Here is a 20,095-nt window from a genome sequence, read left to right on the forward strand (position 1 = left end):
ATAACCTCTGGCTCGATGTAAAAAATAACATTGCTGAATGATATTTACAACACTATAATAACATGCACCGATCTAGGCTTTTATCTTTAGTTGACTTCCATGTTGCTGACAAACCAGTTTTGCCTTATAGAATCCAAGCTGCTAGGGATATTAGCATAAGAAATACATCAACTATTTATTAATTAAAAAGACTTAAGAACTAAAGTGCAGAAACTAAAGCCTAAAAGAATAAAAGGAACTATATAAAATATATAGCATAAAACTAACGCTCATGGGTCTATGTCCCGCCAGGTTACTGCCGGACTGTACGACTGGGTTACGGTCGGTATACCGGCTCTCTGCGTTAATCAAGCGTGCGTTAGGCCTGCGTGCTGTTTTCGCGTTCTTCTCACTCACTCATTTGTGTCCTTTTTTGTGGTGAGCTACAGTGTCATTGACACTTTCATTATTTATAGCAAATAGCCTACATTACTGTTTTACCTGAAGGATATCACGCCATACCTTATCAACATTTTACAAATTTGAATTCGAGAATGCAAGCGTGAAACATGACATTGATTTTACAAACAAATTTGTGAGGGTTGGTAAAACTTACTGTTACCAGCGCTCTGGGCCGGTGCAACAAATCTGAATTTTGTGCCCTGGGCTCTAGTGAACATGCATACATGCAGACCAGGGATTACCGATAACATGATGATTTGCACGTGTATATGGATTAATGTTAAAATGTTCCAGGATTCGAAATTAACGCGAGTCTGGAGTCTAGATATCCAAGATATCTGTGCCCATTGTGATTGCGTATTAGCTTCTCGTCACTTATTATAGATACATTGTCGTGAGTTTTAAACCATGGAATACTGCCCACATTTTGCTTTGGACTCCATGTTTTGGAGAGCCGAACCTTGATCTGAAGTTAATTTCCACCCCTCGTGTTCCATTTCCAGTTGGATATCCTTGAGTACATGCATGAGAACGAGCATGTCCATGCTGACATCAAAGCTGCCAACCTACTGCTGGGTTGGAAAAAACCAAAAGAGGTGTGAGCTGATTCCAACTTTACGTCGCATTCACAAACAGTCGCGTAACAGAAATTCGATTGTCCACCACACTCGATTTCGAATCGGGAGCCGAACATTTTTCAATTTATTATCTTTCGAGGTAGCGCCGACCGCGTAGTGACGATGTAAGGTTGTTGCTGTGTTGTCGGAAGTGTAACTTCATCTGTAATGGCAGTGTTAATTTTTGGATGCGTCCTTGCGTTAGTAATGTAATATTTACTGTAAAGCCGCATCCGAATGCAGCGTCCGCGCCCTCTTGACGCAAAAAAATTGTTGCGGATGCAAATTTATTTTGATCATGCGCCCGTCCACATTGAATATCTTAAATGTCAAGGGGTGAAGCTAGTGAAATTATAACAAACACAAAATTTTGATGTTTGCCTGAAAAAAATTCCCAGATGTGGGCATGCTCCTGGACCCCCCTAAGAAGGCTTTGCGCCTTTGGGTTTTTGCAAGGGCCCCTAAATTGGAACAATAGGGGGCCCAGGACCCCATTTGATAAATGGCTAGAGTGATCACTGTAACTGTAACTGTTACAGGTTTACCTCGTGGACTATGGCCTCGTCGTTCGATACAGCCCCGACGGCAGACACAAGGGTTATGCCGAGGATCCACGCCGAGCCCACGACGGAACGGTGGAGTTTACCTGCATCGACATGCACAAGGGCGTTGGTGAGTGAGTGACCGATGCACGGGGCTCGAGTTTCGCCACGTCGCTGACGGCAAAAGTGTTGCGGTTGACTTTTTTGCTTGCTGTGGTTCCTCTTAAATTGTCCACTACACATGTACGCGGGCAATTAAAACGCTCTGAAAGTTCACATGCATCGTTAAATGAGTATGTACAGAGGTGGCACCTAGTGTTGGCCATCGAATAAGAATGAAAATGAAAAATCGGTAAAATTCCGCATAAAAGCTTGACTGTATCCTTTAATTGTCCATGGCAGTAAACCACCGTGGTTGCTCTACTTGGTTTCCGCCCGTTGCCTTCCTGCGTTGTGTACGTATCTAACCCTGTCTCAAGTATTAATCAAGTAAAAAAAACCTACCTGACTGCCCCTCAATGATATCTTTGCATTGGTGCCCCTCCAACATGCTGCAGTGCCGCTAAAATTGCTGATTAAACTGAAGACAAAACTTTCTAAATGATTGAAATTTGACGTCTGCATTGCATGGTGTATTTCAAGATTGACATGCTTGGTGTCAATGATGTTCATTCATCCATTTTTAGCTCGCCTTGACATCGTCAAGATGAGCTATTGCCATGGGGTGTCGTCCATCGTACGTCCATCCGTCAACATTTGGCTACGGTCAACAATAACTCAAGAACCGTTTGACCCACATGTTTCAAATTGCATATAGTTGTTACTCCTATGGAAGAGGTTTGAACTTCCTATTTTGGAGCATGCCAGTCGACCTACTTTCGAGCCATGCCCACTTTTTAGCAAAAATGAAAATGGCCATCTAAATTCATTCGATTTTGGTATGTGAATGTGTAAGGCTAGCCCGAAAACAGTTGTTACTCCTATGGGAGAGATGACAACGTCCTATTACGTTTATTTCGTCTAACTGGTTAACAACTCTACAATTATACCTACTATATACGTGTAATATTATGTTTTAGATTCTTCGTTACAGTAATTTGACTGGAATATTTTATTGTTTTTATTTGCACGATATTCGAAAACCAAAATGGCGATCATTTAGGCGTAGCACCATCTCTCGTCAAGATTTCAGACTTTCAGACTTTCAGATCTGAAACATTTATTTTCGCATCAAAAATGCATATATCATTATCAAGAGTATATAATGGGAGATTATGCTATATAATGGGAGTTCTCCCATATATATTCTTGCTTTATATATCCCCCCTCCCTCTTCTATCACACCCAAGGTGAGCTACAGTGTCATTGACACTTTCATTAAGAATGAATGCATGCGATTCCGGAAAGCTGACACACGCTGCAGTAGAGCTATGGAAGTCTATCATTCTCAGTGTTTCCACTAGCCAAAAAGTGGTTTTTTATTGTGTTTGCACGTTTCGAGGTCCTAGCAAAGTGAGCACCACAAGTGCTCGTCCAGCTAGGGGGTCCGGGGGCATGCCCGCCCCCCTGTAAATTTTTGAAACAATAGTGCAATTTGGTGCATTCTAAGCTATTTTGGTGCATTATAAGCACTGTTCTATGGAAGAGCAGTGATTTTCGTCAGCGAGGCAGTGTTTTGGACAAATTTCTGTGTGGCGGCTGAGAATTTGAGCGAGGTGGCCCAGCTCGCTCGTATCAATGCAGGGGAAACACTGATTCTTGTCAAATTTGCCACATACAAATACAAACAAACCACTCACCGAGAGGTTTTTGCTGTCGTGCTGTTTTCCATCGTCACGTGTAATGTGTTTGTGGTTGTTTTCATAGTGCCTTCACGAAGAGCTGACATTGAGATTTTGGGGTACTGCTTGCTGCAGTGGTTGTGTGGAAAGCTGCCCTGGGAAGACAACTTGACCGACTGTGATCACGTCATGGAACAAAAAATCGAGTAGGCACCTGTGGTTTAATATTCAACGCAGCTAGATGTATTTTATTGCATGTTTTTACCATAAAATTAATCGTTGGCCTGATCGCACTAAGGATGGCTACATTCACATTTACTGTAATTTCTATATTTACGGTAATCAGTACATGCACTGTACATGAATGTTGACCCTAAAAGTCTATGCATTTATTTGTGTAGGATTATCTTATCTGTGTTCACGTAGTCTCTAAGATTACTTATTATTTATAAAAATTAGACGTGTTCAGGGTTCTCCAAGAGCACTTATAGCCTGGCGACCTGCCAGGCTATCCTCAAGCACCGCCATCCTAAAATGCACCCGCCACATATACTTCACTATAGTTGACATGTACATAGACATGTACTGAAAAGGTGTTATTTCCGTTTTTCTTCCATTTAAAAATTTGAAATTTTCACCTTCGATGTGCACCAGATCGCTCCATTTCAGTGCAAAAATTGAAAAAGCTCCCTGCCGTGGGAGTTACGAAACCTGGCATAAAATGTTATATAGCCCTGCGGCAACTGTACGCGGGCTATAGTACTAGAGCTTGTCTAAACCTAGACGTGTAATGCAAATAAGGCTATATTAGAGATTGGTATATGTCATTACCTCCGCCCAACGAAGTTGGAGGGGAGGTTATGTGATCGGTTTCGTGCGTGCGTGTGTCAGTGACCTGTCCTGAATAGTCTATGAACTAGTATTTCTTGTTTTTCAATGCCCAGTGTGGTATAACCCAGTGTAAATGTAGTATAACTTGGTATAAATGTGTGTCCATGTTTCCACTTACAGCTCCCAAAGGACAGATACAACCGAAAATTGCAAGTATTCTTCCTGCGGGAGAAATTCTTACTGATGTCTTTAAGAAACGTTGGCAGCTTGGGACAGTAATTGGCACTGGAGGTTTTGGCGCCATCTATTTAGCATCCGATGATGTGGATAAGCCTGTAGGGGCGAAGGCTGAATACGTTATCAAAGTGGTATGTAATCACGATTCTGTAAAATTTTGGATAGACCAAAAGTTGTTTGTATTTGCATAAATAATCTTGTGTAAATCAATTGTATGTGTAACTCGATATACTAATTAATATTTTATTGGTAGGTTACTGAGTGTAAATGCAGTATTTGTGTACCTAGTATACAAAGTGGCTATTCTAATTGTATAATAAAAAAAGATAAAGAATTAAGAGGTATAAAGAGGTAGGCAGGATTCTAGGCAACTGATCCACCCTCAGACCCAGTCAATTAATTTTTTATTGTACTTTATTTGGCTTTCTATCTAGATTAACAGTTTTCACAATTTTAGGAACCAGTTGGAAATGGACCTCTCTTCTGCGAAGTACATTTTTACCAGCGAGCAGCAAAAGCTGATATGTGTAAGTTACCAATAACAATGACATGTGGATTCTGCCGTTTACTTCATTTTTAGCTCACATTGACATCGTCAACATGAGCTATTGCCATGGGGTGTCGTCCGTCGTACGTTCGTCCGTCCGTCAACATTTGGCTATGGTCAACGATAACTGGAGAACCGTTTGACCCACATGTTTCAAATTGCATACAGTTGTTACTCGTCCTATGGGAGAGATGTGAACGTCCTATTTTGGATCACGCCAGTTGACCTACTTTCGAGCCACGCCCACTTTTTGGCAAAAATGGAAATGGCCATAAGTCAGTTCAGGTTCAACGGATTTTGCTAATTTTTGGTATGATTGGGTTTTGATATTTTTTTTTAAATTATGCAAATTAGGTAGATTTTGGCAATTTCACTATGCATTTCAGTGTCTGCCTACGGTCAACGATAACTCAAGAACCGTTTGACCCACATGTTTCAAATTGCATACAGTTGTTACTCCTATGGGTGAGATTTGAACGTCCTATTTTGGAGCACGCCAGTCGACCTATTTTCGAGCCACGCCCACTTTTTGGCAAAAATGGAAATGGCCATAAGTCAGTTCAGGTTCAATGAATATTGCTCATTTTTGGTATGTGAATGAATAAGGACTGGCCCCAAAACATATAACACGGGTTTTAAATTTTTTTTTAAATTATGCAAATTAGGTAGATTTTGCCAATTTCACTATGCACTTCAGTGTCTGCCTACGGTCAACGATAACTTTAGAACCGTTTGACCCACATGCATACAGTTGTTACTCATATGGGAGGGATTTAACATCCTATTTTGGAGCACGCCAGTTGACCTACTTTCGAGCCACACTCACTTTTTGGCAAAACTGAAAATGGCCATCTAGATTCATTGGATTTTGTTAAATTTACCTACCTACCTACCTAATCATACCTACGTGTAATATTGTGTTTTTGATTCTTCGTTACAGTAATTTGACTGGAATATTTTATTGCTTTTATTTGCGCGATAATCGAAAACCGAAATGACGATCATTTAGGCGTAGCGCCATCTCTCGCCCAGATTTCAGACTTTCAGATCTTAAACATTTATTTTTGCATCAAAAATAACCCTGAAACAAACCAGTGAAATTTGTATTAGTATAAAACAGGGAATAGGGACATTTGATCACATTTTGGTCCGTCATAAATGAAACACTTACCAAATTTTAAATATCATCTCCCTCTTCTATCACACCCAAGGTGAGCTATAGTGTCATTGACACTTTCATTCATTACCTGAGAAAGAATTGCAACACGTTAGTGTGTCTCTTTCACTTTTACTTGTAAAGCTATACACTGATTTCTTATTGTCAGTATCAAAATGGATCACTGAGAAGAAACTCAAATACTTGGGTATTCCCAAGTACATCAACTCGGGTCTCTACGAACATGCTGGAGTCAAGTACAGATTCATGGTCATGCAACGATTCGGCTCAGACCTGCAGAAACTCTTTGAACGCAACGGGAAGCTCTTTCGAATGAAGACGGTTCTACAGCTCGGTTTGAGGATCGTACGTATAGATTTCATTCAGGGTTATCAGAACGTTTGCTTACCTGTCGAGGATAATTCATTTGTGGGAACGTGAAGGTCTTAGCCAGCTGTTAGTCACGAACTTGAGGTTGCCAGCCGAAATGCCTGGTTTGGTGGCTCATCAGGGCGTGAAATTAGCACGCCCTCGAGCCGGTGAGTTTCAGCCGTAGGTTAGCGAAGTACCATACATTTTTAGCCTCACCTGTGACATCGTCAGCTAGCTATTCCCATGGGTCGTTCGTCCGGTTGTACGGAACTCTGTCCGGCTCCGTCCAGGTCAACATTTGGCTACGGTCAACGATAACTCAGGAACCGTTTGACCCACATGGTTTGAAAATTAGGGTATAGTGTTACTGCTATGGCTCCCATATTAAACTCCTATTGTGAGAGCACGCCAGGTCAACGTACTTTCAGCCACGGAATTTTTTGTCAAAAATGGGATTGCCTTAGTCAGTTTTTCAGGTTCAACGGATTTTGCTCATTTTTGCGTATCTGTGAATGAATTAAGGGCTAGGGGGGTTTTGATATTTAAAAAAAAATTGATCTCAAATTGAGGTACGGGTTTAGGCAAGATATATAGCATCAGGTTATGCATAGAACCACACAGATAACAAAACAGTGTGGTGTCACACTCGTTCTGGTTCGTTTTACAAGATTCATTGACAGATATCATTTAATGCAAATTTCCTACTATGCAACATATTATGTATCCCCGCAACGGAAGTTCGTGCGGAGATACATATGGTTTGAGCATCCGCGCCGCCGCCGTTAGGAGATTCCTTCAGTGCGCCTCTACGGCTGCAGTTCTTCTCGGATCATCTATACAATTTCGAATGCAGCGTGCGTTACTCGTAAAGCGAAGACACTATTAGTTTTTTGTGGTGTGGGCGGAGTCATCGTCCATGGTAAACAACATTTTTGTCGAAATATTCTATAACCTGTGACGTTCTTGCACTTTTTACAATTTGTCATGAATTTAGTATTTGTATTAAATTTATATTAAAATTTGATATTTAAAATTTAAATTTTAAAATTTTAAAATAAAATTTAAATTTTAAATAAAAATTAATAATTTTGATTTAAATTTAATATTTGTATGGTAATTGTGTGCATAATGTGATGATGTGTCAAAGTCAGGACAGGCATGTTGATAGGCTGCCGCGCCCCCCTGTGTCCGGATCGCCTGTGCAAATTCGAACTCGTAATATCTCCGCGGGTAACAAGCACCCACCGCACACCACGCTTCCACAGTTGTTCGACGCGAGATATTTTCGCACACGCATGACAGAGTCAGGTGCTGGTAGATCGCCGGGTAGCGTCACGCATCATCGCTGGCAGCCTCTACACTGCCGGGTTGCCGATACGAGCGCGACTCTATGACTGTCGTGCCACTCCACTCAAAGAACTCAGCTTCGGCTTGGCCGTGTCTCCCTGCTTCACCATCACACCGCACCCCTCTCATGGCCAAATGGGTGAAGGATTTTGCATCCGAGGATCCGGGGCTAAAACTGGGCACTCGCGGTGCGGCGCCCGGCGGCGGGCGTGCCGTGACCTCGGCGCGGGCCGCGCGCGGCGGGAACATGGCGCGAGGCGGAGACGCGGGCTCGACCGCCCTGGCGCATCGGGGCCCGCGGTGGCCCGCGCTGGGCCACGCGGCGCGGCGTGGGGGTGGCGGGCAAGGACCGCGGTCCCCAGAGCCGCCCGGGCGGGGCGGGACGACGACACGGGTATGCGGCCGCACTCCGGGCGGCGCAGCCCCCGGGCTCCGGACGGCGCCGGACGGAGGAAGCGGCAACCCACCAGGTCCTTCGACCTTTATTTCACCTTGTACCGTTGACGCTTGATTCATATTATCTCTCCGGGCTTCTACTCAGCCCCTGAATTGCCTTACGCAACCAAAACTGGTTGCTTACACATCTTGGGAGAAGGGTCTGCTCGCAGTACCAAAAACCACCACTGCCTTTGACCTGACGTTTGACCTTCGATCGTCGACTGTACATCTCCTCGTTCGGCCTCCTAGGGTAACAGATTCAATATACTGACACATCGTGGGGCCACACAGTTAGTCTAACAAACCTTGTGTCTTTGTGACTATTTAACTTACCTGCCTTCTACGTCTTTTACAGAAGATATTCTATTCATACTAGATCAGGGGGGATACAGTGTACGTTGCACGCAACGCTCATTTCTAGTTATAATTATTATTATTATGATATAAATGATTTATGCCTAGAAACATCAAACGGGAAGTATAGCGCCATCTACGTCACATAATTGTGATTCATTTTGGTTTATAAAATGTATTGTATAAATGTATATATAATTATTCATTTGATTATTTCACATAACAAAATTACACATGATAATTATCAAGAGGTTCATATAATGGGATTCTCCATATATATCTTGCGTTATCCTATAATGCACGTCGGATGCGTTGCTCAATTAAAACTGCACTGTCGTCTCACTCACTCATTATTTATAGCAATAGCCCCTACAGTTACTGTTTTACCTGAGAGGATATCACGCCATACCTATCAACATGGTTTACAAATTTGAATTCCGAGGAATGCGCAAGCAGTGAAAATTGACATCTGATTTTACAAACAAATTGGAGGGCTGTTGAAAACTTACTGTCTGACAGCGCTCTAGGGCCGGTGCGAACAACATCTGAAGTTTTGTTGCCCTGGGCGCTCTAGGAAGACAGTGCAACAGTGCATACACACGGGCTGCGACGCCAGATTACCGCGAGTACGATGATGATTTTGCCGGCGTGGTATGATGGCTGGGACTTCAGTGGTGTTTCCAGGATTCGAAATTAGTACGCGGGAGTCTGGAGTCTAAAGATATCCAAGATATCTGTTGCCCATGTGATTGGTATAGCTTCTCGTCACTTATTATAGACACAGTTTGTCTGTTGAGTTTGCTAACTCATGGAATTACTGCCCACATTGTTTGCCTTTGGACTCCATGCTTTTGGAGAGCCGAACCTTGATCGGGAATTCAATTTCCACCCTGGCGTGTGTACGCATTTCCAGTGAGATTCTTGGCAGTACATGGATGAGACAACGAGCATGTCCATTGCGTGGACTCTCAAAGCTTGTCCAACCTGACTGCTGGCGTTGGGAAAAAACCAAAAGAGGTGTGAGCTGATTCCAGACTTTACGTCGCTTGCACCAAACAGTCGCGTATAACAGAAATTCGATCGTCCACCACACTCGATTTCGATAGGCGGGAGCGAACATTTTTCAAGTTTGATATCTTTCGCACGCGGTAGCGCCGGACGCGTCAGTGACGCATAGTTAAGGGTTGTTGCGTGGTGTTTCGGAGTGCTAACTTCATCTGTAATGGCCAGTGTTAGATTTTTGGATGCGTCCTTGCGTTAGTGAATGCTAATATTACCTGGTAACAGCCGCATCCGAATAGCAGACGTCCGCGCCCTCTTGACCGCAAAAAAATTGTTGCGGATGCAATTTATTTTGATCATGCGCCCGTTTCCGCATTGAAATATCTTAAATGTCAAGGCGGTGAAAGCTTAGTGAAATTATAACAAACACAAAATTTTGATGTATTGCCTGAAAAAAATTCCCAGATCGTGGGCATGCTCCCGGACCCCCCTAAGAAGGCTTTGCCGCCTTTGGGTTTTTGCAAGGTGCCCCTAAATTGGAACAATTAGGGGCCGGGGAATAAATTAAATGATGAAATGGCTAGAGTGATCACTGTAACTGTACTGTTACAGGTTTACCTCGGTGGATCTAATGGCCTCGTCGTCTCGGATACAGCCCGACGCAGACACAAGGGGTATGCCGAGGCATCCCGCCGAGGCCACGACGGAAACGGTGGAGTTTACCTGCGATCGACTGCACGAAGGGCGTTGCCCGGCGGCGCCCGGCCCCCGCGGCCGCCTCGTGAGCCCGGGGCCGTTACACAAGGTGAGCGGCCGACCGCAGGCCCGTCACGGTCCTCGTGGGCATGGGCGGGCGTCCGACATCGACGGCCGCGGCAGGACCGTCGAGTGTGAGTGGAGCGTGACCGATTGCACGTGGGCTCGAGTTTCGCCACGTCCGCTGACGGCAAAAGTGTTTGCGGTTGACTTTTTGCCTTGCTTGTGGTTCCTCTTAAAATGTCCAACTACACATGTATGCGGGCAATTAAAAACGTTCTGAAAGTTCGACATGCATCTGTTAAATGAGTACTGTACAGACGGGGCACCTTAGTGTTGGCATCGATAAGAATGACAAAATGAAAAATCGGGATAAATTCCGCATAAAAAAGCTTGACTGTATCTGTTAATTGTCCATGCAGGTAACCACCCGTGGGTGCTCTACTTGGTTTCTCGCCCGTTGCCTTCCTGCGTTGGTGTACGTACTCGAACTCTGTCTCAAAGTATAATCAAGTAAAAAAACCGACCTGACTGGCCCGCTCAATGGGATAATCTTTTGCATTGGTGCCCCTCCAACATGCTTGCAGTGCCGCTTTAAAATTGCCTGATATCAAAACTGAGACAAAACTTTCTAAATGAATTGAAATTTGACAGTTCTGATTGCATGGTGTATTTCAGATTGACATGCTTGGTCGTTCAATGATGTTCATTCAGTCCATTTTTAGCTTCGCCTTGACATCCGTCAGAATGAGCTATTCGCCATGGTGGTCGTCCATCGGTACGTCCATCCGTCAACATTTGGCTCACGGTCAACAATAACTCAAACGATACCGTTTGACCCACATGTCGTTCAAATTGCAATAGTTGTTACGTCCTATGAAGAGGTTGAACTTCCGATGGTTGGAGGCACGCCAGTCGAGCCTACTTTCGAGCATTGCCCACTTTTTAGCAAAAATGGAAAATGGCCCATCTACCCAATTCATTTCCGATTTTGGTATTGTGAATGCTGTAAGGCTAGCCCGAACAACAGTTGTTACTCCTATGGGAGAGATGACAACGTCCCTCATTACGTTGTATTTCGGTCTAACGTGGCCGTTAACAACTCTACAATGATATACCTACGATATTATACCGGTCATATATTATGTTTAGATATCTTCGTTACCAGTAATTTTGACTGGGCAAATATTTTATCTGTGTTTTATTTGCACGATCATCTCGAAACCAAAATTGGGCGATCATTTAGGCGTTAGCACCATCTCTCGTTCAAGATTTTCAGACTTTCAGACTTTCAGAATCTCCGAAAACATGTTATTTTCGCCATCAAAAATGCATATATCATTATCAAGAGTAAACTATAATGGGAAGATTTAGGTATATGATGGGAGTTCTCCCATATATACTCTTGCGGTTTATTATATTCCCCTCCCTCTTCTATCACACCAAGGTGCAGCTTCCCCAGTGTCATGTGCACACTTTCATTAAGAATGAAATGCATTGCGATTCCGGAAACGCTGCACACACCGGCTGCAGTAGGAGCTATGGAAGTCGGTTATCATTCTCAGTGGTTGTCGCACTAGCCCACTAGCCAAAAGTGGTGCTCTTTTATTGTGTTTGGACGTTTCGAGGTCCTAGCGAAAGGAGCACCAGGCAAGTGCTCGTCAGCGTAGGGGGTCACGGGGGATGACGCCGCCCGCCGCTGTGAAATTTTTGAAACAGATTAGTGCAACATTTGGTGCATTCTAAGCTGATTTTTGGCCTGTGATTATAGCACTGTTCTATGGCAAGAGGCAGTTGATTTTCGGCAGCGAGGCCAGCCCGACGGGTGTTTTGCGACAAATCCTTCTGGAAGAATCTTCGAGCGAGGTGGGCCCACCGCTCGCTCGTGTCAATGCAGGGGATCGGACAGCTGACTTCCCTGTGCTCACGCAACGATTACGGTCGCGGCACGATACAAATAACAACACAACACCCATCACGGGCAGCCGGTTTGTGTATGGCTGCCTCGATGCTGTTGTGCCATCGTCAGCGCTGTAAGGGCGTGTGCTTTGTGGGTTGGTTTCATGGTCCGGCCTTCACGCAAGAGCGTGACAGTTGAGCTTTTGGGCCGGGCGCCGCGCGGGTTACTGCTTGCTTGGCAGTTGGTTGTGTGGGATAAGCTGCCCTGGGAAGGACAACTTTGGAAGCCGACTGGGTGGATCGACGTCAGGCTGAACAACACAAACTCGACGGGCGCGGGTAGGGGCACCTGTGGGTTTAATAGTTCAACCGCAGCTAGAGCTGGTACTGTTTATTGCATGTTGGTACCATAAAAGTTAATCGTTGGCCTGATCGCACTAAGCGATGGACCTACATTCACCATTGTACTGTAATTTTCCTGTTACTAGTTTACTGGTAATCAGTACATGCACTGTAAAGGATGAATGGTGACCCTAAAAGTCGTATGCACTTGTATTATCGTGTAGGATTATGCTTCATCTGTGTTGCACGCTACAGTCTCTAAGATCTACTGTATTAATTTATAAAAGTGTAGAGTGCGTCTTCCAGGGACTGTCTGCGAAGAGCACTGTATTAGCCTGGGCGACCTGGGCAGGCCTAGCCTCAGCACCGCCATCCTAAAATGCACCCGCCACACTAATATCCATAGACGCCATTGCCGTGGGTTATACACGAGAAGTTCAAACAATTAACTAGAAACGACAGTTGTCGCCCAAACTACAGTTGTATCCCCCGGTGATCTAGTTATGAATGCGAATATCCTCGTGTGAGAAGGACGTGTAGAAGGCCAGGTAAAGTGGAAAGGAAGTCACCAAAGACAAAGGTTTTGTTAGGACAACTGCGTGCCCTGCCGAGTGCAAGGTATGATGAAGAATACACACAGGGGGGGTATTGCGGTGGCAGAGTGTGCGTTTGGAAAAGCGAAGACGCCAATCGTTTTTGGTGTGGCGGGAGTCAGTCGCTAAGAACCATTTTTGGGAAAGTATTCGGTACGAACCCTGTTTAACTTGTGCTTTTTGTATAGCCGATAGCTGTCACTGGGAATTGACAACACCCTAGGGCCGAGTATAACATGTCCTATTATATGTATATATGTATCAGTATTATATATTTCACATGGAAAATCATAAAGTCTAAAATTATATAAAATTAAAATGGAAATTTTAATACAAATATTAAATTTTTATTTTTATTTTTAAATTTAAATTTAATTTTTAAATGTAAATTTAAATATAAATTTTAATACAAATATAAATTTCATGACAATCGGGTAAAAACTGCAGAAGTTACAGGTTCTAGAATGTTTCGGGAAAAAATTTTGTTACCATGGCAACGATGACTCCGCCCACACCAAAAACGATTGGCGTCTTCGCTTTACGATAACGCACCTGAATGCGAAATTTGAAAATGATCGGAGAAGAACTGCAGCCGGTAGAGCGTTCACAAGGAAATCTCTGCGGCGGCGGCGGCGCGACGATGCAAAACCCATAGTATCCCCACGAACTTCGTTCGGGGGATACAATTAATACGCGTTGGTCTCGATGCTACGGGTACGGCAGTCCAACACACAAGTACAAACAGTCACCCTATCCCTATCCCTATACCATTATTACCCCCTATACATATATTCCCTATACCATAATTGTATCCCCCGAACGAAGTTCGTGGGGATACTATGGGTTTGGCATCGTCGCGCCGCTGCAGGGATTTCCTTGTGAACGCTCTACCGGCTGCAGTTCTTCTCGGATCATCTTCAAATTTCGCATGAAGGTGCATTATCGTCAAGCGAAGACGCCAATCGTTTTTGGTGTTGGCGAAGTCATCGTTGCCATGGTAACATTTTTTGTCGAAAAATTCTAGAACCTGTAACTTCTGCACTTTTTACCCGATTGTCATGAAATTTATATTTGTATTAAAATTTATATTTAAATTTATATTAAAATTTAAATTTAAAAATTTAAAAATAAAATTTAAAAATAAAATAAAAATTTAATATTTGTATTAAAATTTATATTTAAATTAATGATTGTTATCAAATATATATATATATACATATATATATATATATATATCAGGAGTAGATAATAGGGAAGGAGTGTGACATCAATAAACAAAGGAAATTCGTCATTTACTAGCCTTAAAATACCTACGATTTACTACGCGTAACGCAACCAACTTGAGCTCAAATCGTGCACAGTACATTCGCCTAGCATCGTGCGAAATCGTTTCCTCGTATACACCTGCAATCCGGAGATATAGACTAAAACGTACGACACGATTTTCCATTCTGTAGCCAGCAAAATCGATGCGTTCAGAGACGAATTTGAAACAAAAGGCAGCTACTAACGCGCTATTGCAAACTCGGCGGGCAATGTGGCACGCTGGGAGATTTGAGTTCGATTTGCTGCTGATTGCGGTTGGCGTGCGTGCATGGTATGGGGGCATGCCAGCTGTATGCCGGCATGCCGGTATGTAGCTGTGTACCGGGTCAAAGGTTATCTCGCCGAGTGTTGCGTTGATGCCTAATCTCCCAGCACAAATGAGTACAAATGATGATGACGCTGGCATTGCACATGATTTATTGCTTGTGTATGTGTATTCCAGGTTCATGGGAAATATTCCTACCTACATGAAGAAGCTATTTGGAAAAGAAGTGCCAAGTGAGTTCGCCAACAGGCTTAATTCTGCTTATACATGCAGGGCGCGAAATTAGCACCTGCCCACCGGCATATACTGGCAAATTATTTGGAGGGCTGGTAACATTGGCAAAACACCGGGCCGCCGAGCCGGTGGTTTCAGCCTGTGTTAGCGAGTAACTACCTTTTCATTTATAGCATTAATGAGCAAATAGCTTACATTACTGTTTTACCTGGATATCACGCCATAATTTATCAACATTTTACAAATTTGAAATCGAAAATGCAAGCGTGAAACATGATATTGATTTTACAAGCAAAGTTTATGTTTATTTAGCAGAGGGCTGGTAAATTATGGTGAGGGCTGGTAAGAAATTGCTGTTACCAGCCCTCTGGGCTGGTGCAAAAAAATCTGAATTTCATGCCCTGACATGATACGTTATGTGCATTTGTATGATAAACGTGCGAGCATTTAATATACTTATTGGTTTGTGTAACTAAATAATCTTGTGCATTTGGTTATTGTGTGTACCATGTGAGTTAGAATAGAATACATCAAAATTTAATGTAGTCTGAGTAATTTAAGATGTAATTTGATTTAAGCTGACCCGACGTTTCTTATGTCAATATTTGTTCCATCGAACATTGTCAATTTAGTCTAGGATCGATAAACGTGTTAAATTTAATTGTTCAAATATATTATCTTCTTGGGCATCCCTAAGAAGAAGAGGTTTTGTCGTTCTTCACGTGAGTTCCTTCGCGTACCACGATGAAATGGTTACCGAGGGGGGATTAAACACGATTTTGTTATCTGCGTTGTGCTGCATGCAGCTGAGATACAGAAGTACCTGCAGTACACAATCGAACTCGCCTACGGGGAGAAGCCAGATTACAACTATCTGCGGAAGTTACTTCGCGAAGGCATGAAGAAGCGAGGTTTCGTCGACGATGGCTACGTGGACATGGAAGCTAAAGACGCAAAGGTTTGCGTCGAAAGAATAACGAGCAATTAATTATGCACGGTGGGAAATCGTCATCACCTTGGTGAATGATTAAGAATTATGAAAAAGCTTTCAATTTCGATATTGCTCCGATTCACATTGCGTGGCAATCATGTGAGAATTCAGATGCTTATCAACTGGGATGCTTGTAGATGTGTAAATCAGTGATTGTGTCAGTTTACAATAACATACCCTTAATGTGCTTTACTACATAGTTACACAGTCTACTTGCTGGTTTTTTCGTACAGTCCCAGATTTGTTTGACTCCCCTTGTCACATAGCCTCTTGAATTTTTCACTCACATTCACGAACGTCTTTCAAGTTTAAAATGTTCATGTTTCTCCGCTGATTTTAAAGGGAGGTGCCAGGGGTAAAGCAGGCCTTTCAAAGCTGCGACTCAATGGTACTCTTGCCGCAACGCCGCAGGAGGTTGGAGAAATGGTCAAGAACAATAGCAAACTGAGCAAGGGAACACCTAGGAGGTCACCGCGAGGCACCACCGTAGAGTCACCATTCGTAACGCCGCTGTCAGCCGTTCCCAAGCTAAAGAGGGAGAGCAGGGCAAGTGCTTAGTATCTCGGGAATAATGACTATTAGTTCGTCATAGATTAGTTGTTTAAACCACGCGACTACTAGGTTATATTTTTTTTTAACGCGTATCAACGATTGATTGAAAAATGAGCGTACAAGATTTAGTGGTCAGAATTCATATAGTAGCACAGATTGTAAAGCCACTGAAAGCACTGTGTTTGTGAAATAAAAAGGTGTTGCTGTAGAAATGCTATCACCATGTGGTATGAAACTATAAGATTTAGGATTACATCAATTACCTTGGGTTGATCAATTGATTAATCAATTAATCACCATAAACGAGTGTTTGATTATCATGACCATGATTGATCATATCTGTGTATTCTCGATATTTATCTTATTAGATAGATATCGAAAATTGTGTCCGTTTTTACAATCGCTGGGATGTATTAATAAGATTGTCAGTGCCTTTGTTCTGACCTACTGTATATGCCATATTTTCTGTGTACAGATATTTTAATTTAGCGGTCGGTGAATTATGAATTATTCCGTATTATTTGGTATGAGTTATAATTCGCGTGTTGTTATTTTCGCGGTCAGGGATGCATTCGCGAAATTCCCGAAAATTAAACCACCGCGAAATATACAGCGTATACAGTATTTAAAACATTCTCGACGTTGCTCGTGTTGTAGAAGCGTGGCAGCGAAGAAAAGAGTGGCAGTCCTGCGAAACGCTCGAGGAAGCTGGCGAGCAGATCTCCCGTGATCGCTCCGCTAGACATGACGGAGAGCGACGAGGAAACCTACTCCACTCCGCCGCAGAGCCGAGCGCAGCTGATGCGGCTGCAGCACACAGACCTACCCCCCAAGAGCGATGTGCCACGCAAGCATGTCAAGCGTATGTCACTCGCCAACCGACGCTCCTCTGTCATGGTCACCCCAGCGCAGCTACAAGGTAAGGGCAAAGATCAAGCACGCAGTGAGTACGTACGTGAGTATTCGCTTGGCTTATTTAAAAGTCTAGGGCGTAGTGTCCCTTCAGTCTATGGCTGGACTGCATATATATATATATCTATAGTATATATACCCTATTAAGGGGTATATTATCAAGAGCTAATAATACCTAGAGTGTACAACGGAAAAACGCGAAAATAGTGCTATTTCACGACAACATTATTCTACTTTGCCTGCGAGTCGAAAAAAATTTTATGGTATTGCATTAAGCAGAATTCTTTGGTCTCTAAAACAAGACCAACCGCTTGTCAATACGATACTCCTAGGCTGAGATATTGGCTCCTAAACCTCCCCTCCCACATGCCTCACGCCGCCTCGCATCCAGCTTATTCACCAACCTACACGCCCCTAAGCCAGTCAGCATTTTGGCTATCGCAGGGTTCATAGTAGTAAGACACATGTTGAAATAAGGACATATAAGACCCTTTCTGGAGGCCAAAATAAGACTTTTTTTATGCAATTTCTGATAGATCACTAAAGTACACTAATAATATTTATATACACAATTGGACAGCAAATTTGATTATTCCGTATTATATATACAACAATTCTTACTCTAAGTCGAGAACAGTTTATAAAACAATTTATATAAAATATTGTAGGTTGCAAAAAATATGTATAAGGATAAGTATAAAATACTATTAAGTACTTTTCTAAGATTTCACCAAAAATAAGTACTAATAAGGGCCCTTATTTTATTTTTGGCAAAATAAGTACTTATAAGACTTTGGAAGACCCGCTACGAACCCTGTATCGGTTTCCGTCACCGCTTGGAGCGCTGATAATTGATGTCACATGCCCAAATTTGGTACTCTTACTACACCATATAGTAACTGAGCTGCGTTGTAGACTTAATTTAGAAAACATTGCCGGCTCCATCATGACGGGCATTAGCTGTGCTAGGAAACATAATGGGAGATAAGGGCATAGGCGATGCCCCCGAAAGTCACCGATGATAACCGAAACGCCGTTCATTCATAAAGTTATCGCCGAAAAAACCGAACTCTCACGAAGCAACGCTTGGGGGCGTGTAGGTTTTTTTAATATTCAGAACCCAACTAGTCCTTTAGAGTTTTTTTACAGAGCAAAATAACTTTTAACATTTGTACTCGTGGTTATTAAATCGCGCCAATTCACCAAGGCATCATACCGATAACAGGAGTAGATAATAGAAGATTCTTCTATTATCTACTCCTGCCGATAACCTACGTGTTTCTATAAAAACTGTATATAGTGTGTTACTATTATATATACTCGATTTTACATTGCAATGAAATATGTCTGCCAACACGTGCAACTATTAGAATATAGATCTACCAGGAAGTATTGATAATATCTTCTGGGTCTCGGGCATCCGCGTCCGCCCCGCGTCGCCGGCTTCACCACCAGGTGCAGCGCTGTGCGGCCGTTCCAGCGGGCTGCGTGCGGCGCCCTCTTGTGGCGCACTAGCAACTCGACGACGTCGTCGTGTCCGTACTTGCGCGCCCAGCACATCGGCGTCTGTCCGTCTGCATTGGCGGCAGTCGGATTCACTCGATGCTCGAGCAGGAGTCGTGCGAGGTCGACGTTGCCCTGCCGGCAGGCGTTGTGCAGGGGCGTGACCCCACAGCGGTCACCAATGTTGGGGTCAGCTCCACTCTCGAGGAGAGCACGTACTAGCTCGGGGCGGTCGCCCGCGCACGCGTTACACAGCGCCGTCGATCCCAATCTGCCTCTCGCGTCGATGTCGATCGAGTCGCGCGCGAGAAGCAGCTCCAGGACCCGCGCGTTCCCGCCGGCTACGGCCGCGTGCAGCATCGTTCTGTCGTCACGGTAACGCGCGCGGAGGTCCGCACCGCTGTCTAGCAGCGCGGCTGCAACATCCACACTGGCTATTTCACAGGCGAGTACGAGAGGCGTTCGCCCGCGCTCATCCTCCACTTGCAGGGGCGCGTCATGCAGCAGCAGCAGTTTCACAATCTCCATCTTCTCTTCCGCCCTGTACTGCGAAAATGTGCAGGCGGCGTGGAGAGGCGTCTCCATGCGTACGTTCACGCACGATGTTTTCGCTCCACCTCGCAGAAGTTCTAACACTTTCTGAACGTCCCCACATAAACAGGCAGCATGCAGGTCTGACATTTTTCTCCCAGCTGTAGGCACGCACTGTGCGTCTTTCTGTTGCGTGAGTGTCCAGTGTAGTCCACCTACCTAAAATGCACACTGATGTTCACGAAGGCATGCGGAGTTGATTGCGATGACAATATCAGGAGTAGAAATTAACTTTTGAATGATGGAGTACAACGGACTCCCTGCCCTCAAAAAAATGGTGTCCACAGCAAAATGAGGGAGTCCGCAGTCTGGGGTTCAAAACTAAAGATATTAACAATAACGCATGTGCTTATTTTGAAGATTCATGCGGTTGGACGTCTGCCAAATTGTCTTTGGACATTTGCTGAAAAAATACAGCAATTCGGCGAGGCCATGCTCTAGAACGAACTAGTTAGTATAGCAGAAT

The 20,095-nt window shown here is 43.7% G+C and overlaps 2 protein-coding genes across 2 annotated transcripts in view; one reads left to right on the forward strand and one right to left on the reverse strand.

Moving 5' to 3' along the window:
- The first annotated feature begins 279 nt into the window (after window positions 1-279).
- LOC106807056 (serine/threonine-protein kinase VRK1-like) overlaps window positions 280-20,095 on the forward strand; it is a 21,147-nt gene continuing 1,331 nt past the window's right edge. The window contains exons 1-8 of the mRNA XM_014809283.1: window positions 280-321; window positions 945-1,037; window positions 1,598-1,730; window positions 3,467-3,587; window positions 15,024-15,079; window positions 15,887-16,038; window positions 16,414-16,617; window positions 17,281-17,542. Coding sequence (XP_014664769.1) covers window positions 280-321; window positions 945-1,037; window positions 1,598-1,730; window positions 3,467-3,587; window positions 15,024-15,079; window positions 15,887-16,038; window positions 16,414-16,617; window positions 17,281-17,542 — 1,063 coding nt within the window. The remainder of the gene's footprint in view (window positions 322-944; window positions 1,038-1,597; window positions 1,731-3,466; window positions 3,588-15,023; window positions 15,080-15,886; window positions 16,039-16,413; window positions 16,618-17,280; window positions 17,543-20,095) is intronic.
- The window catches only part of LOC106807066 (E3 ubiquitin-protein ligase FANCL-like), a 28,967-nt gene continuing 28,571 nt past the window's right edge, over window positions 19,700-20,095 (reverse strand). Inside the window, exon 13 of the mRNA XM_014809294.1 lies at window positions 19,700-19,788. The gene's annotated coding sequence lies outside the window, so the exon portion shown is untranslated. The remainder of the gene's footprint in view (window positions 19,789-20,095) is intronic.

Source organism: Priapulus caudatus, unplaced genomic scaffold, assembly GCF_000485595.1.
Source record: "Priapulus caudatus unplaced genomic scaffold, Priapulus_caudatus-5.0.1 Scaffold193, whole genome shotgun sequence".
In the NCBI taxonomy this organism is placed as follows: Eukaryota; Metazoa; Priapulida; class Priapulimorpha; order Priapulimorphida; family Priapulidae; genus Priapulus; species Priapulus caudatus.